Source organism: Lagenorhynchus albirostris, chromosome 6 (assembly GCF_949774975.1).
Source record: "Lagenorhynchus albirostris chromosome 6, mLagAlb1.1, whole genome shotgun sequence".
Taxonomy (NCBI): Eukaryota; Metazoa; Chordata; class Mammalia; order Artiodactyla; family Delphinidae; genus Lagenorhynchus; species Lagenorhynchus albirostris.
The window spans coordinates 78,485,207-78,512,091 of record NC_083100.1 but is presented as its reverse complement, the minus strand read 5'-3'; the positions used below and the strand labels follow the sequence as shown (position 1 = coordinate 78,512,091).

General features: G+C 34.9%; 1 protein-coding gene and 1 long non-coding RNA gene across 6 annotated transcripts in view; one reads left to right on the top strand and one right to left on the bottom strand.

Moving 5' to 3' along the window:
- Positions 1-1,493: 1,493 nt before the first annotated feature.
- Positions 1,494-26,885, bottom strand: part of ARL5A (ADP ribosylation factor like GTPase 5A) — a 34,873-nt gene continuing 9,481 nt past the window's right edge. The window contains exons 2-8 of one of the 4 annotated variants that reach the window (XM_060152890.1): positions 25,916-25,976; positions 25,310-25,457; positions 23,116-23,199; positions 18,040-18,191; positions 14,758-15,083; positions 2,941-2,987; positions 1,494-2,364 (exon numbers count right to left, since the gene is read on the bottom strand). In XM_060152890.1, coding sequence (XP_060008873.1) covers positions 15,035-15,083; positions 18,040-18,191; positions 23,116-23,199; positions 25,310-25,457; positions 25,916-25,976 — 494 coding nt within the window. In that variant the 3' untranslated portion in view covers positions 1,494-2,364; positions 2,941-2,987; positions 14,758-15,034. Of the gene's footprint in view, positions 2,365-2,940; positions 2,988-8,654; positions 9,268-14,757; positions 15,084-18,039; positions 18,192-23,115; positions 23,200-25,309; positions 25,458-25,915; positions 25,977-26,885 lie in introns of those variants that run through there. The other 3 variants (XM_060152889.1, XM_060152888.1, XM_060152891.1) reach the window with 3 other exon arrangements.
- Positions 2,275-18,448, top strand: LOC132522380 (uncharacterized). 2 transcript variants are annotated; one of them, XR_009541189.1, is made up of 3 exons: positions 2,275-2,414; positions 14,763-14,860; positions 16,950-18,448. It is a non-coding gene; the product is annotated as an uncharacterized LOC132522380 (long non-coding RNA). The 2 variants fall into 2 exon arrangements; XR_009541188.1 differs by lacking the exon at positions 16,950-18,448 and adding an exon at positions 14,975-15,136.

Below are 26,885 nucleotides of genomic sequence, written 5' to 3'. Positions count from 1 at the left end.
CCTACATGACAGAGAGAGTTGTCGTCTACCAAATCCCACTCATTGATTGTGATACAGTGGTGACCAGGAAGTGGCTCTCCAGCCAGGGACTGTATTTCCCAGCCTCCCTTGGATCTTGTGGTGGCCATGTGACCAGCTCTTGCCCATGGAATATGATCAGAAGTCAGGCATGCCACTTTTAGGGCTGAGGCCTTTAAGAAGCAGACATATCTCCTCCATGCTCTGTCCCCTTCTTCAGCCTTGATGCAGTTAACAGCAAGGCCTTGGGGATGGTAGAGTCACAAGACGGAAGGACCTGGCCATCAAATTGGAACACCTGCCTTGGACAATTATGGGAGAAATAAACAACTTCAAGGAATCTCTGACTTATTTTGGTTTACAGGTAAATAGGTAAATCTGTAGAAAACCAGCCAGTTGAATTCAGCAGCATCTGATCATTTTATGGGATTTTTGGTTCAACAGACTTATTTAGGTGGTTCCAGTATTTGAAGGAGGAAAGGATAAACATCTGGACAACTAGAAAAATCTCTGAATACATGTTAAAGTTCAACTCAGAGCTGTTTCTATCCACTTACTTTTCAAACAATACCTTAGAATTAATTTTAATACCATTTTTGTTGAGTGGACTGAGAATTCAAGAAGTATATGCATACAAAACATTATTAATTTAAATGTATAATCACTAGCAAACATCTCTGAAATGTTGTCATTGTTCTGCTAAATCTATCTTTTAAAAATACTTGGTATACTAGTACTTTTGTGATAATGTAACTGATTAGTATTAAATAACTTGAGCAGTAATTTTGAAAGAACAGACTTGAGGAAGGAATAAAGTTTTGAGTTTAAACCAGGAGAACTTTTCAAATGTTTGTTTGAAGTTGGAAAGAAGGAAAGAAACACAGATACTGGCAACAAAGGTTGAAGGGAGAGAGGGAGGGGAAAAGGAGAGGCCATTCTATGTAAGGAGGTTGTTACTTGAAGGACCAAGAGAAGATCAATGGTAATGAAATTTGAGAAAATGGAAAAAGGAAGCAAGAGGTGGGTAGTAGGGAAGATGAATTTTTCTGACATACACATCACATTTCAGACATCTGAACAATCACACAGGCAACATATGTCTGTAGGCAACATGAGTCTCAATAAAAAGCAAATGGTCAGGGATGGAGAGGGAGGTTTGGTAATACCCTGAATGACTTGGAATAGCAGAGTGGTGGTGTGTCTTGAGGAATTCCCACAATATAGGGTGAAAGAGGAGTCAGTAGGCACAAATATGAAAAAAATACATCCCAAAGAGGAACCAAGCTATGTGACTGATACCTAATAAAAGAGAGAGATGCTCTGGCAAAGATTTATTTCTCATGAGTCTTGGGCCAGAAATCTTACAACCAGAAGCAGAAATACTTACATGTCTAATGTTATGTTTCTAACACTGCCCAAGCTAACTGTTCATAAATCTTCCCCACGAGATTAAGCAACCTGGGAACATACGTGGTTTCATTCTCTACATCCCTGACCCCTAGCACCATCTCTAAGACATGGTAGGTATTCAGGTTATCTGTTGAATTTTATTTTGCTATTGTATATAGAAGCTGAAAGATACATTTTTGGACACTAGAGAAGAGGAGTGAGGAGATACACATGGTGTCAAAAAATCACCTGTAGCTAAAATATTGTCCTAGGAAAACTAGCTATGCACTTAATGGATTTTTGGTCAGGTTATTGGTCCACTGAATGCTACTCACTTGTGTTTCCTTTGAGCCAAGGAGGGTGGGAACTCTGACTCCTTGCTTTCATGCTGTTGGGACTCGTGCACTTATATGCTTGTCAGCCTTGCACTGCAAGGGAACAGATAACTAATAAATATCCCTGAAACACATTTCTTAAATGTCTTAGATGAAATTACCAATGTAGGTTTAAATTCCAGACATGTATATAATTTTTTCTTCCAAGGTCTCCCGCCAAAGAACTTTTCCAAAAAGCAAAATTCTTAACGCTGTCCACCCTTTCCTGAATTCCTAACGTGGGCTATGCAAGCTGGTATGGTTACACTTTGAAGACACAAAAACATTAAAAAGAAAAAACAGCACAAGGTTTAGTGAGTAGACTTCCAGCTCATTTCCTTTAAAACACTGCCCCTGAACTGCAAATTACTTCATGGTCTTTTTTTAAGTGCACTCTCCTCCTAGACTGACAGAGCCAGCTGCAGCATTGTACTGTCTATGGAAATGATATCATCAGCACTCTGTCCCTGAATAAGACCACAATCATTACATGTGGCTCCTTTTCACACAGCAGGAACGGAATATATGCTTGTTTACAGCAACGGTACCCAGAAAGTCATCACGTTGGCACTCTTGTCGGCAGCTTAAAGTCAAAAGAAAGTTTAGCCTGAATTACCTGAATCCTCTTTTAAAGTAAGAGTCATTTTACTTTTAATACATTACTAATGTTTAAAGTGTTAGCTTGTTTTCTAATATTCAAATTCAGCACATTAATTATAATTAATTTTGATAAGTCAGCTGAAAATTATAATTTATTTGCTTATAGTCATTATTCACTAGATATATTTATATTTCTTATATTTCTCTGTTCCAACTTTATATCAAAAGTATAACATATTAAAAAAAAGTGTAACATTGTTTAATTGTAATTATTTGATACTAATTACAAAAATTTAATCTAATAATTAAATTATTAAATAAAAATAAAAGAATAGTTACAACTAAGTCATTTTTATACCTTCCCACAATCCCATTCCTTACAGAGAGCCACTGTTACCCATTTGGTATAATTCCCTTATATATCAACTTTGCTTTTTCATGGATGGACTCTTAAATGCATTCATTTTAAGGGGTAGCAAATAATTTTGTCTGAATCAAATGAATTTGTTCTTTAATCAAATGATAATATAAGAATAAAACATTTGAGAGCCATACTCACCATGAAAAATGTTGTATAGACATCTTTTATTAAAGTAATGTTCTCACCTGGCAAATATTAGTGAAGCAATCCATTAAACTACAAATAATTTTAATTTGGCTCTCATTTATCAAGTACAAAAAACAAGCAGGCAACTTAATGTGAAAAAAATTTATATTTTCTTAAAAACTGACTACCATTCTCTCTCTCAAATACATCCTATTTTTATTAAAATGAAGCCAAAATGCTAACACTATTTATATGTACACAAAGACCATTAAACATTTAAAATTTATTTCTATCTTTAGTAAATCCATCTTTCCCATTTTTTGTCAATTATTATTTTCCTATTTTCAAAAAGTGAACACATTTTAAAAATTCTAAATAAATGTAAAATTTTAATTAAATTTGATACTAATTAAATTTTAATTATACTGCTCCCCCTTTTTTTCACCCAGTAAATGTGGGAACTTACAGAAAATGGACAGAAATAAAACAACAATTTTATCTGTTTTTGGTTTACATGGGGTTTCACAGAATATCACTTAAGAAAAAAGGGTTTTGCAAATGAGGAAGTTGAGGTCTTAAAGCACTGGAAGTGCGTACACGGCAGATCTAAGTTTATCACTCAGGTTGTCTCCCAGCCTAGTGTTTGGTTTACTATACCAGCCTGCTTATATGGAGTTATTGAACCCCGCACAGGAAATAATACCTCTTTTTTCTAACTCTCACTGCATTTTGCTTGTATCTTTTGAAAAATAACCATTTGAATGGATCTTATCCATAGTCAAGAATCCTTCAAAAGCAGTAAAATATCAACAACAAGCTAAAAGAGTAGTTCATATCTTTATATCCACAATGATTGATGGGAATTCTATCAAAATTAATCAACCTTGCAACTGGAGTTTGCAAATGGTATTGTATCAGTGAATTAATATTTACTAATCACCTTGATCTCTCTTCATAATGCCCCAAATGCAGTTAGACGAAGATAAAACAAACAAAAAAACAGAGCTGCATCTCATTTACTTATAAATTAGAAACATTTTTGTATTTTTCCTACCCCATTAAGATGATTCTTTAAAAACAAACAAAAATGATCCAACACTGGTTTCTAAGTATGAACGTAACGTGCTCAATACAGAATATCTGGCATGTACAAAAGCATAAAGAATCAGAAAAATATCAACCATAATGCTGTCATCTTACAACAACCTGTAATATATACTGTTAGGATACATTTTCTTCCTTTTTTCTATGCTTTTTTCCTAAACATAGTTGAGATCATACTAGATGTAAAAGTTTGTATCCTTTTTCCCCCACTTACCTGTCACATCAGTTATTTCCCCACACTGTTAAAATCTCCTTGTAAAGAAAATTTAATGGCAGCATGTTTCACCTTATAATTTAACAAATCCCTTAATATGTTGGACATTAATGGATGGACACTGGATATATATTTTGAATGAATTAACACAGGACTTTCAACACTTTTTACCTTTGAATTGTATTCAATGTATGGCTTAAGTAGGGTTCTACAAAAAAGGCAAAATCTTAAAAACAAAGAAAATGTAGGAAATATATTCCAGTAGATAAAAAGCCAATCATGTCCTCTTTATTGATCCTATCACATTAACTAGAAACAGTTTACTGGGGGAAAAAAGGAATAAATATAAAGTCATTATCATCTACTCAGCATACAAAAAAAATATCCTACAACCATTAGGTATAGTTATTTTCCATCTTCTCCATCACAAAAGTTTTGAACAACAAACCATAAAGAAAGCTTAATATATCCAATTAAAATTTTTAATTCTTCTGAGACCAACTTAAGATACCATATACACACACACACACACACACACACACACATACACGGTAAAAAGATTAATGACACATGGCAAAAGATCATTGTACTTTAAAACAACTTTCACAAAGCAGGAGCAAAATGTACAAAGGAGGTAGAAAATTTATATAATACAAATGACCAAAAATCTATGAAGATGTTCAATCTCATACCTCAAACACACCCAGAGAGTAGCTAAGAATTTAAAAGGATGAAACAGTAAGTGTTTGAAATATACGAAGATGTGTTCCTGCAACTTAAAAACTTGTTCATCAAAAGCAATTTTCTTGCAAGAGATAACGGTAAGATGGGAGTTTCAGTCACACTGGGAAAGAGTACAATCTCTTATTAAAATGAATGTAAACTTCCTCTAAGACAAAGAACCCTTAAAAGAAAAGTAAAAGGACTAGCATTAAAGGCTGCCAGTTGTACACTGACACACTTGCAGGAAAGCATCACCAAGGCAGAAGACCAGTCATCTCTATTAGATGATAAAGTGTTAGAGATTACTCTTCCCCCACATTAAAAAAACATGAGCTGAGAGTACCTTTTTAAGGTTTTTCCCTTCTGTTCTTCCAAAAAAAGTCTATGATTAGCACAGGATGGATACATTACAAGTGGATTAACAAATAAACTTTGTGCAATAATTAAAGGCTAAAGATCACAGAAAAGTCGAGGGTAGAGAGAAGCTCTGTGCTGCCCTTTGCTAAGTGAGGGAGAACTAGTCAATGTACAGCACAACCTGAAAATTCCTGGAGAGCAGTGATGGCCTGTGAGGAGCAATGAACAGGTCAACAAATCTTACTATAATATAAAATGTCTTGGGACTTCCCTGGTGGCACAGTGGTTAAGAATTCGCCTGCCATAGCAGGGGACACGGGTTCAAACCCTGGTCCGGGAAGATCCTACTTGCTGTGGAGCAACTAAGCCCATGCGCCACAACTACTGAGCCTGCACTCTAGAGCCCGCAAACCACAACTACTGAGCCCGCATGCCACAACTACTGAAGCCCACGTGCCTAGAGCCCGTGCTCCACAACAACAGAAGCCACCGCAACGAGAAGCCTGTGCACCGCAACGAAGAGTAGCAGCCAAAAATAAATAAATTAATTAATTTTTTTAAAAAAAATGTCTTAATATAGGGATGGTCATGTGCTTGAGTGAAGAATTGACCAGGATGTGGGTACTCTTTGGGTAAGACAATTATGCAACATGTCAATAACGCCTTTTAAAAATTCAAACACGTTTACACAGCAATTCAATTTGTAATTTGAATAAAAAATAAATTCAAGTATTAATTGTATTATTTTTAAAGGTGAGAACTAAGGAACAATTTAACAACAGAAGACTGGTTAGATAAATTATGATAATCCAAACAGGCAAACATAATACATCCAGTAAAATAATGTTTCATGTGTAAAAGATGTTTATAGTATATTGTGGAAAAATTACAGGGTTTTTTAGAATTCTGTATTCAAAATATTGACTCAACTATATACCCATTCCAAAGTGTTGATACCGGTTTTATTAAAATGATGAGACAGTGAATGATTTTTTTTTTTTTTGCGGTACGTGGGCCTCTCACCGTTGTGGCCTCTCCTGTTGCGGAGCACAGGCTCCGGATGCGCAGGCTCAGCGGCCATGGCTCGTGGGCCTAGCTGCTCCGTGGCATGTGGGATCTTCCCAGACCAGGGCACGAACCCGTGTCCCCTGCATCGGCAGGCGGACTCTCAACCACTGCGCCACCAGGGAAGCCCTGAATGATTTTAATTTTCTTTTTGCTTATTATGTCTCTTTTCTGGTTTTCACACAAAGAAATCATGCATTTCTTATGTAATTTTTTTATATTCATAAACACTTTTATATGCTAGAAAGATAATTATAGGGACTTCCCTGGTGGCGCTGTGGATAAGAATCTGCCTGCCAATGCAGGGGACACAGGTTCGAGCCCTGGTCCGGGAAGATCCCACATGCCTCGGAGCAACTAAGCCCGTGTGCCACAACTACTGTGCCTGCACTCTAGAGCCCACAAGCCACAACTAATGAGCCAGCACACCTAGAGCCCATGCTCCGCAATAAGAGAAGCCACCACAATGAGAAGCGCACGCACCACAATGAAGAGTAGGCCCCGCTAGCCGCAAGTAGAGAAAGCCCACGTGCAGCAAGGAAGACCCAATGCAGCCAAAAATAAATAAAATTAAATCTTTAAAAAGAAAGAAAAGATAATTATTAAAATTAAAGGGACAAATGGGGAAGTTTAATGATCAAGGACTAATATATTTAGTATTTAAAGAACTTATTCCATTTACAAGAAAAACACTGATTCTAACAATAAATGAACAAAAGAATAATTAAGAGGACATTGAAGCATATAAGAAAAATAGTCTCAATAATCAAATATGTGCAAAGTAAGACAACATGCTTATTCTTTTATTAGAGTGGAAATTCCCCCACCCAAAATATACACTATTAATAAAATATGGAATAATAGGCATTCTCAAATCCCATCAAACCATTTTCTCTTCTGGGATTCTAGTCAAAAGAAATACTCCTAACTATGAAAACAACTTTCACTGGAAGATGTCAATCACGATATTCCTTGTAAAATAAAATAATGGAAATACAGTAGAAGATTACTTGGGGATTTGAATACTAGAAGAATTCAAACACTGGATCTGTTTCAAAAAGATTTTATCCATTTTGATACAGAATGATTTGCTAGAATGTAAGCCATGTAGTGATGCGAATAACTGGTCACTTAGGCAGCCCAACTCATGGGATCCCCCAAAAGTTGGTTCCAGTCATTAGGAACACATTCAAAAGGACTGCCGGAGGCTATTTTGCATTGTGAAAATATTCTTTTCATGGGATAAAGTTTATTTAGCACCCAAAAGAGGATATTCCAGATGTGAAAACTAAAAAACGGAAGGGCATAAAAGATCAAGAAGATGATGACACAGATCTTTTCCCAAAAGAGCTGTTGTACCATTTACTATTTCAATGTCTACAGATGGTAAACCACAAACTCTGCTGCATTCCTGACATTCCTAGATGCCGATTCACACAGATCTCAAAGAAATAAAATTTGTATATATTTATTTGCACTGCATGATGCTTTTAGGCCATTTTTAAGGAAATATGTCTTATTTCTACTAGAAGAACTAGTCAGAAAAATAGTCACCCTGAATTCCTTTTGAAATAAGGCAGAATTAAATAAAAGTTGAGATAAAAATTGAAATAAGAATTAAATGAGGTAGTATGCTACAATCACAGGCATAAGAAAAACTCATTCATGGTGGGGGGCAGGACACAAAAATATTAATAGTTCATTAATTCATCTGTCAACACGTATAAACTGAACACCTGTCACATACTAGGCACCGTATTTGGCGCTGAGAGATGTAAACTGGTAAACACAGCAATCGTGGTCACTGTGGTCCTGCAGCTTACATTGCAGAGGGGAGAAAGACCGCTACTCAACAAGCATGCGTGTGGAGGTGCCGTCCCCAGGCATCCGCAGTGTTTTTCCTCCGTTTTCTCCTGTTTACTGTCAACCATTCTCATGACGTTCACTTTAAAAAATATTCACTTTAAACGACTGGACCTTCCTCACATTTTAAGACAAATTAATCACACAAACTGGTCACACTGTTTATTAGGTTCATGTCCAATTCAAGTACCCAGAAGTAAAAGAATGCTATTAGTTGACGGAGTTCCATAAAAAGGTTCCTAGAGAAGATGAGGACAATCGTTTTTTCATTTGCACAATGCAACCGTCATACCTTTTCAATTGCCCTGGCGATCCCAGCCCTGGATAGTTAATAGAGCTACCATCACCAAGTCTGCACACATTAAGACAATAAACCAGAATGAAAACACTGACAACATGGATGTGTGAATAGTAATTATAATTAACCTTTTCTAAAAGAAAAGGTATATGTAATAGTACATAATAGGGTAACAATTTAACTTGTCTTTTTTTTGCTGTTCTTTTTACTCAAAGCATAAAGCAGAGACAATACTTTTTACCAGGTTAACATGCAACTTAAAAAAAAGTTAATATACATATTAAAAAAGGAAATTCAGCAGTAAAATCATATTTGTTATTTCCCCTCAAACATACCTTAACATTATTCCTTTATTGCATTATAAACTAGGTCCTACTACTGGTCACCTGACCCAATGCCTTACATTTCTGGAACTTGACATTTCAGTCAGTTATGGACACAGGAATGATGTTACAAGTATAATGAAGTAACACACCTGCAAAGAAGCTGATTGCACTGCTTTACCAATGGAGAGGTCCCTATACCATCTGCCACTCCATCCCAACATGAGCACAAACATAAATATCCCCCAGCCACCCACGAAGTTGTCTTGTCAAGAAGGCCCTGAAGCATTATTTCCCTAGGTACCTAACATATCAGCACTGATGAAACAGAAAAGCACCCAAGTGCTCTAAGATTATCACTTTTTGGAATATTCCTTGAATGTACAATTTTCCTAGGATACAGAGAAATACAAGTTAATAAAATGATAAAGAGATAAGAAAAATTTTCCACCTCTTCTTGCATACAAAGCTTGAGTCAAAACCTTGTATCATATTAGAAATTCCAATACAACAAACCTAAAAATTTTCAAAATGTTTCTAATTAGTTGTATTAAATGCAGCTTCAATTATGTCAATATACATAGAGCACATATGTCAATATATAGAGACTAGTTGGAACACATTTTCATCTAGTTTCTCTAGGAAAATATAAGCAAGGAAGATTAATATCTACAAGATACATTTGTCATATTTAAAAATCAATATAGTTAGTAAAATATATTTTAAGCACAAATTAAAATTAGTATTCATTTTTCTCATCTCTAGCAACCAAAAGAGCCCTCATTAGACATAATTATAGCTTCCTTTTCAATGTGTTATCTTGAACATTAACCCAGAAAATATCTTTAAAAGTGCTCTGCAGGTATCACTTCCTCTTAAGGAACCATAGAGGGACATAATGTAACAAAAGACTACTCTAATCTAAAGGACTATTTCAAGCAAAAATAATTAGAGGACTTCTTTACATCACCAATGTAAGAAGTTTTGGAAGAGAATAGTATATATTATAATAATTAAAATCATATATACATTTCACTTTTCATGCAAGATTGTTTAAAATATAAACAAAATGTAATTGTGAATCACTGAAAATACAGTCTTTGCCCCCAGAGTTTACAGTCAAAAAAGAAAGAAAGAAAGAAAGAGAAAGGAAGGAAGGAGGGGAGGAAGGGAGGGGAAAGGAAGAAAGAAGGAAGGAATGAAGGGAGGGAGGGAGCGGAAAGGAAGAAGGAATAAAGGGAGGGAGGGAGGGAGGGAGGGAGGAAGGAAGGAAGGAAGGAAGGAAGGAAGGAAGAATGAACATGAGAAACATAGTAGCGTTCTATCAAATATTTCATTTTATAAGGAGACTCTAAAGAGGAAGGATTCTGGTGTGCACACACATGAAATGGCTCAAGATCTAAATGATACGACTTAAAATTACTAACCACTAAGTATGAGAATTAAGAGGCTACTCTTACACAAGCAACAAACTTTTACTAAGATTTTAAAACACAATATAATTTTCTGTGTGTTAAAACTATTTAAAAAGAACAGAAATAGAGTCTAGTTTTCTAGTCTCTGCATTAACTAACACCAGGGTCATGGAATATTTGTATTAGGAAAGAGAAAAAATGGTTTTGCTCGTGCTTCCTTAACCTATGGTTTATTCAGGGTTAGGATGGGTATTTTCAGTTTTGAGGCTTTTTAGTCAAACCAAGCAAAAATTATGACTTAAAAACCCTCAAGGCTGTATCATCAGTAAGCCAAGCACATATAATACCATAGAAAACATGTATAATTTATTAGATGGACTTAAAAATCAACACAAATCAGTTTTAGGCACTTGCTGAGTACAGACTATGGGAATTTTCTACCAAAGAACACAATATCTAGCAGGCAAGACCATAAAGATTCAAACTGTAGTTTTCAGAACAATACACAAGGGCTAGACATTCGGTAAGAAATATTGCATAATTAATCCAACTGTATCCTGTTACAATTTCTTCACAATCCCACACATGATTTTAGGATTCAATAGATTCACTTTTTAGCATCCAAGGTTTTTAAATTCTCTCTTTCTTTCCTTTACTCCACCATCCTGGTCTTAAAATTATCGTACATTCTTTGAGAGAGCATGATATAGAAGTTTTATTTTTTGTATAAGTGGAACTTTAAAAAAGTATTGTCTACATTATGTCTGCATCTATAGTGTCAATACATGGTGATTGATAATTTTGATGTTTTTAAAGTCCATTTCAACAGGTTTATTTTGTAAAGATAGGCTTCTCATTACTAATTCCTTTAGACAGCTAATGTTTATCTTTGTTCTTTAAGTAAACATGAGGGAAAAAAATGGAATGTGGTCTATGGTTTTAAGGATGTGGGGATGTCTTCAGGTTAAAAACTACATATGAATTTGGTCTGGTGTCTTTTATTCCTCAAAACGTAACTCATTTTTGGTAATGGGAAGATAATACACATATAACTTAATCCCTTTCACGTCTACCCAGTAGCTCAAGGAGCTGGCAGTCTAGGTAGTTCTCTTATCTTTCTGAATCTACCTTTCAGTGTGAGAAGCTAAAATTAAGTAGTATTATAATGTTAAATAGAGTATAATTTAAAGGACTCTACTGCTGGTATGTATTTATGTGCTGTACACACAGCAAGCCAGTCTTGTGATGTACTCAACAACTCTAATGATACTCTCTAATGAGCAAAGTGCAAATCAATGAATCAAGCCAGTGGAGGATAGCAAAGAACCAGAGAACCAACTTAGAAACTAGTAGTTTGGAGAACAGTGGATATGGGTAAAGTTTAGAATATCTCCAGGACCAAGATAATATATCTTCGTTGATGGGCAATGAAGATACCGGAGAGCAGGGGATGGCTGAGCTATGGGAAAGCCAATCCTAAAGCAAGAAGTTCCAGATTATATTTGGACAGTGGGAGTATTCAAAGTTAAGTCATGCAAAGAAACCTTGTCTCTACCCAGCCTTGAAAGATGGATTGATTCTAGGATATGACTGGGTAACTGAGAGAAGATGATTCCAAAGTCCACAGATAATCTGGGATGTGCTATTACACCCTATATACAAAGTGGAACACACTACAGATATATTCCCAAAAATGCCTGCAGAGAAAACTAGAAATCTGTCTACAGTTTTTCTATGTGCATTAATATAAACAAATGTTGAGGTTGTCTGTACTGTATGTGGTTGCTGCAGTCACAGCAAGAGATGTAAAGTGCCTGTGAGGGGGGACAACAGAATCCCATTTCTAGATATCTTAATACTATACACTCAGACAGAAAAGAAAAGAACATCTCAGGGACTTCCGGCTCTTCCTCAAGTGCCCTGCACTTCTCTGTGATCTCACTGTCACTACCTACTAGGCACTTCTTGAAGGCCAGAAAACAGAAACTCTTTTCTATTCCATGCCACGCTTCTAAAATCACTTTACCTGCATTAAAAATGCCAGACAGCAGTTCTGAAGCACTTTTTTATTCTTAAGGCAAAATGTCATATTCCCTACCCACTTTCCCCTGCCTCGCAAACTACCTGCCTTCAATGTATTCTTTGCCCATCCATGAGGGTCAAAGAAGATAGAACTGAAAAATTTCAAACAAGAATCCTTATTAGACTGTGTAAGATATACTTCCTAAATGCAATATGACAAAATTAAACATATTTAAATGCGTATAGCAATATGGTTACTTTTACGAAGATATCAAGAGAAGTTACACAACTTTCAAAATTAGTATCAAACACAGGATATTTAAATCCAGCCACATGTACAGAGGTATGAAGCTTTGTTCTTTTCAAAGCTGAGCATAATAACCCTAAATAAAATGTTTGTTTATACCCAAAAGTAGCATATTAAAAAACCAAAAGCATTGCCCTTTGCTTAATTCCACTTAAAAACTACATATAAATCACCAATATGACTATTCATGAGGCTCTCCATGTTATTTGGAAGTAATACTGTTACAATGATTTCGATGTATTTTCGTACACAAATTTAAAAAGTTTTTTCCCATTGTAATTTTGGTTTTATGCACAAGTATAAAGGTACCACCTTTTTTCTAATGCTTGGCCTGGAGGGTAGAATATAACAAAAAAAGCATGTTTCATAAATGTGGTAAAAGATTTCATGCATGCTCATGATGCCATGTCAATTGCTAAACCAACTGTAACAATGTAGTACATGCTTTAAACATCCAATTAAGAATAAATTTTGAAAAAAAAAAGAATAAATTTTGGCTAACACCTTGATGACAAGGGAATGTGCTGGTATATTGTTGAACTGATGTGGCAGCAATTCAAGGGACTAAACCATGGTTATTCAAATTAAAAGACAAAAAGGACAAAAGGTGTGGATTTGCTGGGCTACTTTACAGAATATTTGTCTGTGATGACACTGCAACATCAACAAAATAGATTTGGGGTTTTAATATACAAGCAATTTCTTACAGTGATTTGAAAAAGTATGAGGACATATGAACAAATAAAGCTTAGTAATTTAGGAGTTACTTTTGTAAAAGCAAGTTCACAAATATTAAAATGTTATACTTGCATTTTGAACATTGTAATATAAATATAAAACACAAAACATCTAATTTTAAATGCTGATTTCACATGCCTGACTTGGATTTATATAACGAGCATTTTATATTTTATAGAAAGGAACTTTCAAAGTTTTGTCAATACTTAGAGTATGTACTATTATTTCTCATCAAAATCTTTGAAATCTAAAAGGCTGGTATTAAAAGTATTTTTTTTTTCTTGAATATTCTAAAACGTGCCAGTTTGGGATTAGTCACCAGATTTTCAGGGCATGAAAGATATACCAACAGCGTGCCCAAGAATGTTTTAACACATTTAGGATAAGTTTGTTTACATTTATAACAGAAATACCTTAGACTTTCAGATGCTGGAAAAAAAAAAAACAAACACCTAGCAAACATAAAAGGTTTTGGGGCCAACTTACTTCTTAGTAAAAATCATACATTATGTTGATCAATATTTAAACCAAATTCTTAAAAGCATTAAAAAGGATTCATATTTTGTAATTGTCAAACAATGCATTCATGTGGTTTAAGATGATAGAGGAAAACTTACAGACACACAAAAAAACCCTCAAACTATTCCAACTCCTAAGTTAAGAAATAAGAAACTTTCAAATTAAGAAATTATCTTTGTTGCTTAGAAAATATGCTTTACTTTTCATCTCAAATTGACTTTTAAATGCTTGACATACAATTTAATATCTAAGAAGACTGTAGCTAAATTATTTGATAATATTTATAGTGTGATACTTCTTCTCTGGGTAGACATATTTCATGCAACAGTTTCCAATTAATGCTGGAAAAAAATCACTTGATAATTTTAATCACAATTAATGATTAACTGAAAATAGATTAACAATTTACTCAGTAAATTTAGATGGCATAAGGTCCAGTAAAGGGAGCAATCTGGTGATTGCTCAATGTGCAATTCTGCCCATAAGTAATACTAAGTCAAGAATATGACAGATATTTCACTCAGCTGGACTACATGTTTCCTTGTACGTGATTTGGTCAACAAAATATTAGGTACACAATGTCAAGCTTTTTCCTTTCTTTTTTAAGAGCAGCTCAATGATTTGGGGATTGCTTAGTATGATACAGAGAACATAGGGGAAGTACAAAATGGCACTTACCACCAATGCCAGTACTCATCTCATTATGGTTATAACTAAGGATGTTATTAATTTTTGTGTTATTTCCTTTTTTTAAGAACATAAATCAAAGCCATTAACTTGAATTTGAGGTATATACATAATACCTACACAACCCTATGCAAAATACTTTTGATAATAAAGCTCTTAAAGTTAAAAATATCCTCCTCTCCCTTTGTACTTACCACAGGCTACACAATGTCCTGAGAGGATTCTTTATGAGAAAAATGTCCATCACAGCTTTAAGACCTTGCTTTGGAAGGAACTAATGAGAAAGCAGATGGAAAGGTGAGACTTCATCTTTGTTTTCAAACAAGTGGTCTTATTTGTTCTTCTTATAGAAAAAGTTTAACTGTTTAAATCAGTTTATTATAAATATATCTAAACCATTAATTTTTGCAGCTTTCAGGTAAAGTCCAGCACTTCATTTATACAAAGTCTATGAGAACAGGTCAGTAGAGATCATCTAATCTTAAGTCGTGACATCATCCATTCAAGTCCTTGGCATAATCTATAAAGAAAATAAAATATCTTGATTAACTAAGATATTTTAGCTATGAACTAAAAAGCTATGAACAGCAAACTAAAAGAAGATATCATTTTTCATCTACCTAAACAACAAAGATTAAAAAATCAGTAATATTCAATGTTGGTGCTATTGTGGTGAAGCCATACTTTCACAGAGTGCATCCGTATATTTTTGGTTCTGTTACGTCTCTAGTGCCTAGAATACTGCCTGACACATACAAGGAGCTCAATAATTACACAGTGAATGCCCACAGGAAGTAATTTAGCAAGAAGTATCAAAAATGTTTAAAATATCAATACTCTACCCCTTTTTCTACTTTCAGAAATGTATCCTAAAAAATAATCAGAGATAAAGACAGGTTTATGTATTTTGACTGTTCATGAAAGCATTCTTAACAGGAAAAAGTAAAATTTATATGTCTGGCAACAGAGGAAAAATTTAACAAATTATGGAACATTCATATGATGAAATATTAAAAACTTCCTTTCAAAGACTATTTTACAATATGATAAAATGCTCATGATATAAATGAAGTAAAAATGACAGGATATTAAATATATAGTAGAGTTGTTAAAACAAAGTATGCACACAATATTTGTTACATCTATATATTTTAAAAATCTGAAAGAAATAAAATCTCACATCACTAACACCAGTTACCACTGAACAATGGGTAATTGAGCATAATCCAAAATACAGAAAGAGATATTCATTGTAGTAAAAGAATCTAAATGTTTAGTAAGAGAGAAATGGCTGTACATATAATTTTATAAGAAAATGAAGGACTGTTATGAAGCATTAACCGTTATCTACAAGGAGTTTTTATAGATATGAGAAACTATGCTACTATATTAATACTTAAAAAGCCAGAACTCAGATTTTTGTATAGCAGTCTAACAATGTAAAAGATGATAGAAATAGAAGGGAAAAAAGGGCAATGAGGTAAATAAGTGGTTGTTTTGGTGTTGGCCCATACTTTTCTGCCATTACTCGATTCCTTACTTTTAAACTACTCATAGAAAATGATACAAAATAATAAGAACAATAGGTGAGTAAATTATTTAATTCCAAACTGTTAAAGGTATAGTAGTTACTTAACAGCCAAGTAGAAATGCGCTAAGCGCTTAATATCCATTATCTTCATTAATCTTCACAACACTAAGACCAGAACCCTTCCCATATTACAGAGGGAGCCCAGGCTTAGAGAGGTTAGCAAATGGCAGAGATGGGAGTCAAAATGTCACCAATACTAAAACCAAGCATTTAGACCAAGGTGGTCAGACTGCACAGGGAAACAACAGTACCCCGCAAACCAAACATTTCCACTTGCCAACTGCTGCAAATGGAAGTCTACATAGACCCCAAACTGAAAAGATACCATCATCTGTTGATGTCCCCTTTTAAAAATAAAACTGCCAGAGTTCATATGTATCCTAACTAATGATATATTTTCCACACAATTACTCAAAGTATATAAGTTGAATCTTTTATCAATCCTAGATGATTTGTCTTTGCTGTCAAATTTAGTATTATAATCAGTGCTTTTGCCTAAAGACCTTTGATAGACAAAGATAATATATAAAGATATACCTATATCTATATATGCATCTTGACATGTATTAAACTATTCGACAAAGAAATATGTAAAAGATATTTTTACTTAAATAAGTATGTGGACAATTGGTATTGTCTGATTTTTTTCTTTTACTGAACAGATTTGCTTCTTTGAGGATCTAATTATGCTCTTCCAAATATCTGTAATCAGGTAACAGTGGCTTCTATTACACTAAGATTCAGCTTCATCTCCAATTTAATTCTTTTTTTTTTTTTTTTTTTTGCGGTACGCAGGCCTCGCACTGTTGTGGCCTCTCCCGTTGCGGAGCACAGGTTCTGGACGCACAGGCTCAGGGGCCATGGCTCACGAGCCCAGCCGCTCCACGGCACGTGGGATCTTCCTGGACCGGGGCACGAACCTGCGTCCCCTGCATCAGCAGGCGGACTGTCAACCACTGTGCCATCAGGGAAGCCCCCCAATTTAATTCTTTTTTTTTCTCTGCTTTTAAATATATACATGAAGGCTTCTAAATAAAGGTCTTAAATTTGGGGTTGAGGTTCTTCAGGTGTCAGGAAAGGGCAGAAGCTTGTGGCATAGATACATGAGTTTACCTGAAGTGGCAGAAATTCCCTTCCTTTTAAGACCACAGTGAAGAGTAAACCAAACATTGAATTACTGACACTATCTATCTATGCCACGTATAGATTATTTTATGTTATATATCTTACATATAACAATGCTAACAACCACTGTCTTCTTGAAATCCTTTCATCTCTGGGCATTAGACATGGGCAAAATTCTACTGCAGGCACCCCCTCATGCCACACTCTCTCTAATTCTAACTCTTTTATTTTTTTTAAGTGCAGCAACTCCCTCTTGACAGCACTGATGGCATATCCACACACTAGTCCCACATGCAAATCTTCTTCTATTTCAGCTTCTTTATGCATAAAATGTGAATTAAAAACAACTGGTCTACATGATTGTTAGGAATAAATGAAACATTCTATAGAAAGCACTCAAGGCAAGGACACGCTCAGCAAGTGTTAGTTCCTTTCTTAGACTATAAGTCAGCACCGCCAGTGCAGGAACTATTTCCTGACTTCTCCAGACTCATGACAAGCCCATTTCTCAGAATTCCTACAGCAACTCTATCATCCATATGCTCACATGCTTTAGTTCAGTATGTTTATGTGTATTCTATGTATGTTGTGTTTAATTCTTTACAGAACCAAGCTAAAAACTCTCTCACTGTAGACATGGACTATGTCTTACATCTCTCCCTTACAAAGTTCTGTACATGGTAACCTTAAATATTTGATTTTAAAAAGAAATACATGTTTCAAAGTTAAATACATGCTATTCATGAAGAAGACATCTTACCCCTCGCCAGTAAGAGCACAGCATGCCTGGACATGCCACTGGTGATCTTTAATAGAAGTTAGTTTCAAAAACTGGGAGATTTCTGCTACAGTCATGCATTCTTTAACATCTTGTTTATTAGCAAAGATTAGCAATCCAGCTTTCCTTAGGTCCTATAAAAGCAAACAAAACTGTAAGGGCCAGTTCATTTTTTTCATACATTTTCCAATTTAATTAACAGATTATATATGATAACCTTTGTAACCTAGAATTTCTCAACTACTTGACATAAAAGTATCTCATAGCTCTTATGATGGAAAGTAAATATCAAACTGAACACATTTAAATAAATCAATCTATACTTGTATGGATTTATATATTTCTTACATTCCTAGATTACATTTTTATGGTCCAAAGTGCTATATTTAACAAACAGTCACATCTTCCAATTTAATACATATCTAACCCTTTCCCCAACCCAAAACTTCTATGGCTACTAAGAACTACTCTTTAGCATGGGACTCAAGAGCTTTTCAAAATTCTACCCCAGTCTATACTTTAGGTATAGGTATCTATACCTAAAGTTACAACCTTCTTCCCAGTTTATTTAGGAAATAAACTAACTCATTATATACAGTATACACCTTAGGCCTTAGGACTTTTCTCAGTTGGAAGGTGCTAACCTAAACCAATCTTATTCATCTTCTGAGATCTAGCTCTTCTATCTTTGTCCATGAAGATGTGTTAGATTTGAATATTTGATAGGGCATTCTTAGACTACCATTAAACTTATCAAGTTTCCCAATTAGATAGTAAGTTCTACCACTTCTATGCTTCAACTCTGAGGTAAGTTCTTTTAACTTTTCTGAATCTGTTCCTCATAACTAACATTTATTGAGTATCTAATCTGAGCAAGTCACCCACGATACTAACCATTTCCCGAATAAAATCTCTTTAATCCTCACAAGACTGTTACAAGATACGCTTTACTATTCCCATTTTACAGATGAGGAAACTAAGACTCAGATGTAAGTAACTCATACAGAGTCACATAACTACTCAATAATAGAGCCAGGTTTGAGCTGAGATCTGCCTACTACAGCTGTTGCCCCTCATCTGTAAAATGCTGAGACCACCACCTACCTCCTGGGGATGTAGTTTGAATGAACGAATTACTATATTTAAAGCACTCAGTTCAGTACCTGGGTTTGGCAACAGTTCAACAAATGTTAGTTCACTTATTGCTCTGCAAATGAGGATTAGCTTTACCCTTGTGCATGCCCCCAAATGACTGATGTAACACTCTACTCACAAAGCAGACCAAAGGTTCTACGTCTCCTTTTGCTGTACTCTACCTTCCCCTCTCTCAACCATTTTTACAGCCGGGAGCTTCCTTGATAACCTATAGAAAGTTATGAACCTTTCCCTCATAAAAATGTATATATGTTTATGTCAAAAAAAGTTTATGTATGATTTTAGGGTGTTAATAGATATCCTAAAGTCCATTCATGGATCCTGGGCTAAGAAACTATGATGGATGCACTCAACAAGTGGACTAAACTCTCATAAAATTCTGCCTATATATTTTAAGAGATATTGAGGAAACTAAGGTTTTGGGCTATGTCTGCAAGTTTTCACAGCTGTGTTGAATGCCACCTTCTTCTTAGGGATCTTAGTGGAATATTTTGGTTTCAATCATGTGTATGTGTGTTTGAAGCAAGAAAGTGTTCAGTAGGTTTAAACTGACATTGCTCCACATTATTTTACTCTTGTTAGAACAGAGTTTTCATGACTTCTTTGATTCTTTCTGATGAAAATAAAAAATATAAGTAGTAAATTTCTTATTTGGTTAAAAGGAGTTCTGCAATATGCTTTATATAACAAAGGAGGCTGGCTTAGTTACAGTGCCCTCTGCAGGATGGCAACTACACTACTACAGATAAGGACAGAGTTACTTGAATAGCTTGGTCAGAAAGGGATACTCTAGAACATTAAGTTTTAAGACCTCCTATTCAATTTGTTTCAGCTATAGTTCAGTTCATCTGTCTATTTATATAAGGCAAAAATTTGAAGGGATGAACTATAACTAGTACACATATACATTATCAAGTATATGGATATTTTTTCTCTTATCCTAATCAGAACATGGAACAGTTATCAATAGTTGATATATGGCTGAATCATTGAGTAGATGGACTTTCCATGGGATTTAATTCCTATCTTCCTATCGTCTAGGTTTCACTATCTCTTGCCAGTGTGTGTTGAAATCTTTTATATAGGTCAGGATTGCTAATGCTGGCATGTTCAGAGAACAAACACACTTTAGAAATATGTGACAACAGAAATACTTGGCACAAGTTAGGACACAAAGTTTATGCTATTTTTTTTACAAGTAGCCTATCTTCATCACTTTTAGTAACAAAATTATTTGGAGAAGCCCCTGGACTGAAAATTGGAAAACGTAAGAAATAAAAAGTCATTTACTGAAAGGTCTAAAGAAGAGAAAAGAAAAAAAATCCATATTGAATGTACTTTTTCTAGATTTCACAGGCTCAAACTTTTTTATTTAGGGTTCTTGATTTTTTTTTAAGCTATATTACCCACTTTTAAATATTTAGGAAGAGAGGAAAGAAAATATTCCTTTACTTTTTATTAAATAACCTCACAACCAATTATGCATTATGATAATAGTAGAAAAGAGATACATTGGGTTAAGGCTGTTCAACTTGACTTAACACGAGGTCAAAGTACAAGGTAAACAGCGTCTTTAGTACAACACCCATTTTAAACACTTTGAAAAACTTCTGCTACATATCTCTGCTACATATCAACTTCTGTTCTTCAGAGTCTAAAAATATTTTTTAGTTTAGTCAAGAAAATGAATAACAGCAAATGAAACATACTTATTTAGCATCTTCTATATGCCATATGTAGTTGTCAGTTTGTTTCGCAAAGCTTCCTTTGTGAAGATAATTCCTAGAAGTTGAGTCATTCTGAATAAAATTCATCTATCCTTTTGTCTTTGGAACTTTTTAAAAATTCATGAGCGTCAAAGTTTTATGCTTCATTTAAGATGAAGCTTTCAGAAATGAATTTACATGTTTTATAGCTTTGTATTTAGTAATACATAGAATCATTACTGGTGATGATAATACGACTCTGTTGGTTTTTGTGGTATGCAAGAAACATCTGACCAACCCATGTCAAAGTTTGTTTTTCACACATTCTCATCCTTGATCCGGATGTCCCTCCCTCTCCAGAACTCTGCCTATTTGGCTCTTCCTGACCCTATTAAGTGGCTTACTCTAGCTCCCAAGTTCATCTGTAATTCCCTTCTTCTCTGGTAATCTCATCCCTTCTCCTATCACTTTCCAGCTAGGCCCTATTTCTGGCTTTTACTTTTTTTTCCCAGCAAAGAGCCTGAATGATGTGAATACCTAAGTTCAAGTCCCATAAACTACTGGGCCTCAGCGTACTAATCCATAACAGATGAGGTTAATTGATCTATCCAAGTTAATGACCCAACTTATAAAATTCAATGACTTTGAGCCCTACTATTGGGCTTTTTATAATACTGATCCTCCTACATCCTGGCCAATTAGAGTAAGAATCAAATAGGGAGGCTACCTGTTTACAGAGTAAAAAATATAGTCAAGAGACAAATACATTTTGTGTCTTATTTTTCTTTTTCTAAAGTCTTCATAAAACAACAATAAAACAACCCTTTGGTATAAAATGAAGAATGATGTATTCTTGTAAAATGCAAAGGGGAAATTTTAAAAAATCCTTAGTCCCCTGCCTCTTTTATTGCTTACTGTTTCTCAAACTAGAACTGAAAGCTGTTAAATACATGTACAAAGGCAAGATGTGTTTTTTTGTAAAAACCCCAAAGGGTTTAGCACAACTGCTAGAATCAGTCCAAAACAGGGGAAGGTGCATCTTGGTGGGTATGATCACCACAAGCAAAACATAAACTTCAGTTTACATAACCACTTTACCAAGTTTCCTTACGTCTGAAACATACCAAAATTCTTAATGAAAATCTCAGAAGCAAATCATTGAATCAATATTAAAATTAATATAAAACTTCATTACAAAGATATCCCAGTTTTCTTAAGCTTTATTAAAATTCCACTGAATATTAACTTTTCTATTTCCACCTTTGAGTTGAGAAAGTAACATCTGCAATAAAAGGCATGCAAAAATAATCAATTGCCACTACAGTCAGCCCTCCTTATCCGTGGGTTCTGCATTCAGATTCAACCAACCTCGGACTGAAAATATTCAGGGAAAAAAAGTTCCATAAAGTTCAAAAAAGCAAAACTTGAATTTGCTGCATGTTTTCATAGCATTTACATTGTATTAGGTATTATAAGTAATCTAGAGATGATTTAAAGTATACCGGAGGATGTGCATACCGGTTATATGCAAATACTACGCCATTTTATACAAGGGACTTGGACATCCTCAGATTTTGGTATCTGTGGGCATCCTAGAACCAAAACTCTGCTGATAGAGAGATATGACTGTATTATAAATATTATATGATTTTACAGTTATTATTATCATTACTGACTACATTATTCAGTTTATGTAATTTTCAAATTATGCTACCAGTAATATTTCTCAAGGACTAAGAAAATGTGGCTAGTTATAACAGTTTTGTTCAGTTAAAGAAACAATATCAGAGACCTACGAGCAACAAATTTAAATATTAGTCAGATAACTGAGTTACAATCAAGACTCGCTGTGTGTCCCTGACACTGTAAAATCTCATTTCTAATGATAATCGTCTGTATAACTAATCTATTTAAAATGCAAAATGAAAGTCAACTTAGGTCTTTTTGGCCAGGAAAACTTCTAGACCAAATTTATCTAAGATGAATGGAATTAAAATACTACAATTGACTCCTCAATCTTTCTGCTGCTTCCAGATATGCTTCCAAGTTGGGAAGTGTCAAAATTATAAAGCAGGCATGGCCAGCAGATAAAGAATTTTTTTAAAAATTTGAAATAGTATGCTCATGAGAAAGTAGAAAGTACAAAGGTGATAGAAATATCCCACCCCCGTACATCTAATGCCAGAATCCTACTTACCTCATGGGCTAACATTTTATAGAGTTCTTCTCTAGTTACAGAAATCCTTTCTCTGTCTGTACTGTCCACAACAACTATTACAAACTAAAATTACAAAACAAAAAAATCATTAGTGATTACATAATTTGATATTTGTAAAATTTATCAAGTGTTTATTTGATTTACAGGCTAACAGCTATCAAGAAATTAGAACCTTATGGTATGGTATTACTGGAAAACCAGAGATACCCGCTACACTTTGTGAAACCTAAAGGTCTGATCCTGAATTCAGACATATTTACTAATTTTTAAGAGAAAGTAAAAGACAATATGATGTTATCATTCTTTCAGAATATTCTGCTAATATTCTAACCAATATGTAACATGTTTGTTTTCTAAATTAATATCTTGAATGCTAATGGGCCTATTTGCACCATAAGTCAGTAAGACAAAAATATAATCCTAAATTTAAGTTACTTCCAGACAGACATTATTTATTAATGTCAATTTAAAAATCTAAAAGAGGGCTTCCCCGGTGGCACAGTGGTTGGGAATCTGCCTGCCAATGCAGGGGACACGGGTTCCAGCCCTGGTCCGGTAAGATCCCACATGCCCTGGAGCAACTAAGCCCGGGCGCCACAACTACCGAGCCCGTGCTCTAGAGCCCACCAGCCACAACTACTGAGCCTACGTGCCACAACTACTGAAGCCCGCGCGCCTAGAGCCCGTGTTCCGCAACAAGAGAAGCCACGACAGTGAAAAGCCCACGCACCGCAACGAAGAGTAGCCCCCGCTCACCGCAACTAGCGAAAGCCCACGCACAGCAACGACTAGAGAAAGCCCATGCACAGCAACGAAGACACAACACAGCCAAATATAAAAACAAATAAATAAATTAATAAAAAAAATCTAAAAGGGTATGCGTATGAGAATAAAGTAATGTGACAGTTAAAGAAATCAATTTTTAAAAAAATCAACAAATTTAAAGAATAAATCTATATCGAAAACCATGCTCTCTTCCTTATATAAGTGGCATAACTCTTTCCTGAACTGACGATGAGACCAGATGCAATCAAAGACTCAAAAGGAGCTGTGCAGGACTGAGCTACAGTGTGCCTCTTCTTCAATTCCATGAACACCAAAAGGCATCAGGGAAACAGAAGCAGATATAGTTGCTTTATGATGGCATTTGTTATGCCCAAGTTAATTCTGACTGCCTATTATTAGTATGTGCTATTTATTGTTTAGAACTAGCTTTTCATTTCCAAATAAACCACAGTAATTTTCAGGATCTTTTCTATTCTTCAGATTTCATCAACCATAATGCAGAAGGATAATAGAACCGCTACTTTCCCTCTTCTCTCACTTGAGACCTTACTGATACGTGGTTTTATCACTATAACACCTGTTCTACTCCAAGCCTTCTTAACAAAGCTATTAATTTTCAAGGTGTTGCCATGAACTTGATACCTGCAGCGTTTTATATAGGAATACTAATTATATATACTCCTCCTTCTCCAAAAGACATAATCAAATGCTTAATGGAGTGTTGGGGATCAAGTCATTAGAGACACTTAATAGTGTCTTACTGACATAATATTCATCTGTATATACATTTGGAGATTTATTAACTTATAATCAGCACTACAAAAACAACTGTCACAGCCTTTCATCTTATAAGGTCTATATAGTGAAGCTCTCAAACGTCAGAAATTTTCTCTTGGCAAATAATATGTAAATAAAACACATGATTATGTCTAAATTGCTTTATAATCAAAAGAAAAAGAATTCTTTAATGTGCAATTGTATTGCATAAAAGAAAATACATAGTAAAATTCTGGCCAAGAATTCAAACCATCAGAGCCCTCGCATCTAACTAGGATTTCCTCTACGCAGAGATAAATAAATAGTAAGAGAGAAATGGAATTACAAACTGTGAAATGGAATTCTTTATTAAAACAAGTACTTAAGGCAAGCTCTAGGATCAATATAAAATCAGATTAATCAATCACCAATTCTCCCTACAGAGGTTCAGTGAGAATGGATATATATAACAATGACCCTGAAAGAGGGAATCAAAGATTCCACTATGTTTAAACTCTACTTATATTAACATACTGTGATATTTCAAAAAGACGAGCTATAAGAGTTCATATCTGGAAGGTGTTTCCCAGGCATTATATTCATAGAAGACTTAGTATATTAAGAAACATACCTCTGTGTTAGTATAGTAAGTGTTCCATGAAGAACGAAGAGATTCTTGGCCACCAATATCCCACATTAGAAAACGTGTATTATTAATCACTATCTCTTCTACATTACTTCCTATTGTTGGGGAGGTATGTACAACTTCATTCATAGAACTGGGAAAAAAAAGTTCAAATATATTACAGTTAGCAAGGAAGCTAGATTGTTTGAAAATTTTTCAATTAAGGGATAATTCAGCATGACCTACTTTTATATTTTGTACCCAAATGTCCCCTTTCCACTAGCTCATAAGCGTGAATGAAGGGTTTAAACAGAGGTGGAGCTAGGTAGTGGACTATCTGGAATACTCTAGATTCATTCCAGGAAACTATAGAAACAAATATTTCTCTACTCTCCACAAGCAAAACAACTGAACAACATGCTCGATGTCATATAAATTTCTAGCTCTCTAGAAACAGTTGCTTAAATTTGGCTCCTGGTTCATGGCCAACCTGCCTTTTTACAGAGTAACTTGGATTCCATATAATTTTTTATTGCTTTCATCAATCAAATATCTCTCAGGCTGAAAAACTATAAACAATAAAATAAAAAATCTTAAGTAGTTAGTACTTACAATTGGTAAAGGATGGTAGTTTTTCCCGCATTATCCAGCCCAACAATGATAACTTTGTGCTCTGAAAAAAAGAAAAACACCAGTGATTTATTAATCAAAAACAAAAATTTTCCTATTTCACCCATGCTTTCCAGCTATGGTATAATTCAGTACATGGCACTTTATACCTTCTTGTAACTCAAAAGAACACCACAGCAAGACCAGAAGTATGCCATTGGTCTAACCTCCTATCTCCCTCATTCTACATAGAGAACTCTCATCTCATCTCTCTGAAGGAAGCCAGAAGCACTACATTCTTTCCACTCTATGGAAGCCTACTCTTACATCCCAAATGTAATCACAACAATTTATGGATGACTTGAGGTATAAATGTTTCACATTGGAAACTTAAATTCTTAAGTTTACCTAACTAAACTTAACTAAGTCACTTAAGTTCTAAATGTGAATTTTAGGCCTTAACTGGGTATGTATAGGTGAGATGGGATGAATGGGAAGGGAAAAAAAGGGCAGCCTTTTAAAGCTGCTGGCAAAAGGTAACTGTAAGCTATCTGAGTACATTTGAACCATAGGGTCTTTCTAACCAAATTTAAGGACCTATAGCTATGGTGGCAGCAGCTTCCTCTCCCCTTGGCTTCTAAAGCATCACTTTTTCCAAGTTTTCTTCCTCTGTCTCTTGATGTTTATTTTTTTCCACTGACTCCTCTTCCTTGGGTCTTCCTTCAAACATTCATGTTTCCCAGAGTTCTCTTCTTACACTCCTTTCACATTTTAACAAGGCATCTTGGGGCCTATCTATTGCCATGCTGTCTAAAAACTATTCTGAAAGACAGCAGTGTGTGGAGAAAGCTAATCTCCAAAGATGGCCTCTGGATATTCATGCCCCTATATAGTTCCCCCCTTAAATCCTGGCTGGTCCTATGACTTGCTTTTAACCACAAGAATGCAGCAGAAGTGATGCTGTATGACTTCC